General features: G+C 45.7%; 1 protein-coding gene across 1 annotated transcript in view; it reads left to right on the top strand.

Moving 5' to 3' along the window:
- Positions 1 to 863: 863 nt before the first annotated feature.
- Positions 864 to 3,434, top strand: part of PPARG (peroxisome proliferator activated receptor gamma) — a 74,952-nt gene continuing 72,381 nt past the window's right edge. Inside the window, exon 1 of the mRNA XM_019505083.1 lies at positions 864 to 1,109. Within this exon, the coding sequence (XP_019360628.1) occupies positions 890 to 1,109 (220 nt within the window). The 5' untranslated portion in view covers positions 864 to 889. The remainder of the gene's footprint in view (positions 1,110 to 3,434) is intronic.

The raw sequence follows: 3,434 nt of genomic DNA, 5'->3' as shown, positions 1-3,434 counted from the left end.
ACATATACGTGACATGAGTTTTGCTTTCAAGAATTTGGGGTGTAGTTCCCCCCAAACCCCTGCACTTATCTTCTTGAAATGTGGCGGGCTTCATGCTCTTAGCAGAGGCTACCATCCCTGCAAGTTTCATTTAAATCAGACAAAAAACAACAAAGTTATAGATATTTCATTGATTCCCCATTATACCCTATGGCCGGATCGCTGAAGCAGCTCTGAAGCTTCAGAGCCACTTCGGCCAAATCAAAGCAGGAACCCAGTCTGGAGCTCTGGATCGGATCCCTGGCACCTGAAGCAGCCAGATCTGAAGCTGAATCAAATAGCTGCCTATTCACACAGGCCTAAGACCATTAACAAAGGAGAAAGGGGTGTTAACACCTCTGAAGTGAGAGCATTTAGCAGGAATCAGTTAGATTATGATGAGACATGAAATCAATTGACTCCCTCAGCCGGGCCTGAATAGAAATGCTGCTGCTGTCCTGTACATTTGTCTTTAAATTTGGGTTGAGCAGGAATGAAAATGAGATGTGATTGCACCGCTCCACCTCCTTCTGGATCTGCCCCTGCTGGACTCCGCCTCTCCCTTCATGTGGCTGCTGGAGGGAAAAGAAGGAAAAGAAGCAGAAACCACTTTACAGCATCTTCCTGCTTCTTTTTTGGGCAGAAAAAAAATAGCTTCCCAGTTTAGGACAATGTATTCCTGTTCTGGGGAAAGGTGTGTGAGTTAATATGGTAATTTAAATTCTCAGTATATCATGCTTCCTATATATATTTTTGTCATTTATTTCCAGAACCACTTTGTCATATGTAGCTTTCAAGCCCCATTGCACAAAGAAAAAGCCAACTCTTTAAATGTCTATCTGTTTTTCTTCTTTTTTTGGTAGGAATTACAATGGTTGACACCGAAATGCCATTTTGGCCAATGAATTTTGGAATTAACTCAGTGGATCTCTCTGCAATGGATGATCACTCACATTCCTTCGATATAAAGCCATTTACAACCGTTGATTTTTCTAGCATTTCTTCACCACATTATGAAGATATTCCTCTTGCAAGAACTGACCAGACAGTCCTTGATTACAAATATGACATCAAGCTTCAGGAGTGTCAAAGTAAGTAATTTCTTTTTAAATCTCAGAATATTCATATTTGAATTGCATAGTGCTTTAAGATGTATGCCCTCAACAAAAGAGCTTTGTTTCAGACCCTTTGGAATAAGGGTCACATCTTTAGATGAAAATGTTCTTGAAGCTTTATTTAAAAAATAACCAAATCAAATCTCTTTCATCTAGAGCTGTGTGAAGCTTCGGGTACTGATTCAATTTGGAGGAGATTTGGTCCAATTCGGTGGCCGAATCTCTGAATAAAAATCGAATCAGGGGAGCAATTAAAAGGTCCAAATTGATTCAGAGCTCTCCGAATCTTTGGAAAAGATTCGGAGAGCTTTGATGCTTCAGACAGTCCCTGGTGGCTACAACAGGGAGCTGGACCCGGACTCCGTTCTGGTAAATAGGGGTGGGAGAGGGAGGGCTGGGCAATGGGGGAGGGGACCCTGGGGGACCCCTGTCAGCCTGCATCCCCTGCCTGCTCCCCCTGCGGGTGCCCCGCCCACCCCAGCTCCCAGCATTTTTTTTTAAAAGCCCTAGTACTCACTGGGTGCTGCCGAGCAGGGGGACAATCCCTGCTGCCCCCCACTGCCCCACTCTGCATGGAGGTCTCTGCATGGACGTCTCTGGATGAGCCCCCCGATCCCCCCCCTCACTCCCCTAGGCTCCCCACGGCTGCCCTGCCCAGGTCAGCTCTGGCCCTTTAAGACAAAAAAAAACAAGAAAAACCCCAAGACTCACCAGCTCCCGCAGCAGCCTTGGAGCTTCCAGAGTCTCATGTGGATCGCTCCCGCAAGCAGGAATGGTGTGTCAGGGAGGGGGTTCGGGGGGGGGGAGTTCTTAAAGGGCCACCACAGTGGGCGGGGCAGCCATGCAGAGGGCTGGGGCTCAGACGGGGGGGGTCATGGGGCTCGTGGCAGAGCCCCCCATGCAGTGGGGGGCAGCAGGGATCACCACCTGCCCGGCAGCACCCATTGAGTCGGGGCTTTTTTTTTTAACAAGTGCTGGGAGCTGGGGCAGGCAGGGCAGCAATTTCCCAGCTGTGGGGGATGGCCCGGCTGATTTGGAGATTCAGCAGGAGCCAAATCTCTGAATCAGATTTGGCTGAATCAAATCAGGACAGCGATTTGAATCACCAAATCGAATCACTGTCCCCTCAATTGGCTGAATCCAAAGCAAATACTAGCCACTTCACACAGGCCTGCTTTCATCTGATAAGAGGGCTAGCATTTCCATAGCATGTTACCTAAAAGTGAGGAACTCTTTTGTATCCTAAGCTGATTAATGAAATCATGGCCTAAATCTTGTCTGTATTGGGGAAGTTTGTACTAATATGACAATATTGATTTTCCTAGTGTAGGGAAGCCCTTAGAATTTTATAGTTTACCTTTGGTATTGCTAGAGGATAGCAAAGAAGCCCCTAGATTCTGAGTTGTCAGTAACACCTCAATTGAATGTTTCTCAGTCAGGTTTGGTCACCCTACTCCCGCTGAAAATCAGATTATTGACCTTCTGTTGCAAGATCAGCCAGAAGATTCTTTGACCTGACATTATTTTTGTTTGTAGACAGAAGCATAGCTAGGGCAGGGCAACCAGGGCTTCTGCAGCTGCATGATCACACCAGTGGCAAGAGGCATCTGGAAGTTGCTGCTGCTCTGTTATGTCACAGCTGCCATGTGCAAGTAGCTGCATTTTTAAGCCTCTATTTGGGATTAAGTTCTTTAGCCATTTATTATAGCGAAGATAGTGACTTCTAATTTTGCAAAATGAATAAAGAGAAGCTGTACAGTTCCATTGAACCACTATTTAACCAAATAGGTGAAAAAACATTTTTATATATAACCATTTCTTTGGTAGGAAATACCCATGAGGCTCTAATAACCCAGCATTGAAACAAATAGAATATAAAATCTTGATGCCCTCAGTGAGGCAGCTTTCCATTAACATGACTGTAAAGACTTTGGGATTTGGTCTTTTCTAACATTCTAAAATATCAGAATGATTTGTATCTTATCTTGACATCCAGTTGTTGCAAAGAAGGTGAACTGCAAGTGTTCATAGCTTCATAGATTCGTAGATGTTAGGGTCGGAAGGGACCTCAGTAGATCATTGAGTCTGACCCCTTGCATAGGCAGGAAAGAGTGCTGGGTTCAGATGACCCCAGCCACATGCCCATCCAATCTCCTCTTGAAGACCCCCAAAGTAGGGGAGAGCACCACCTCCCTTGGGAGCCCATTCCCGATTTTGTGAAGAAGTTCCTCCTAATGTCCAGTCTAAATCTGCTCTCTGCTAGCTTATGGCCATTATTTCTTGTGACCTCCAGGCGTGACA

This window comes from Gavialis gangeticus, unplaced genomic scaffold (assembly GCF_001723915.1).
Source record: "Gavialis gangeticus isolate Ggan-Ray unplaced genomic scaffold, GavGan_comp1, whole genome shotgun sequence".
Classification (NCBI taxonomy): domain Eukaryota; kingdom Metazoa; phylum Chordata; order Crocodylia; family Gavialidae; genus Gavialis; species Gavialis gangeticus.
The sequence above is the reverse complement of the archived record's forward strand: the minus strand, read 5'-3'. Positions and strand labels throughout refer to the sequence as shown.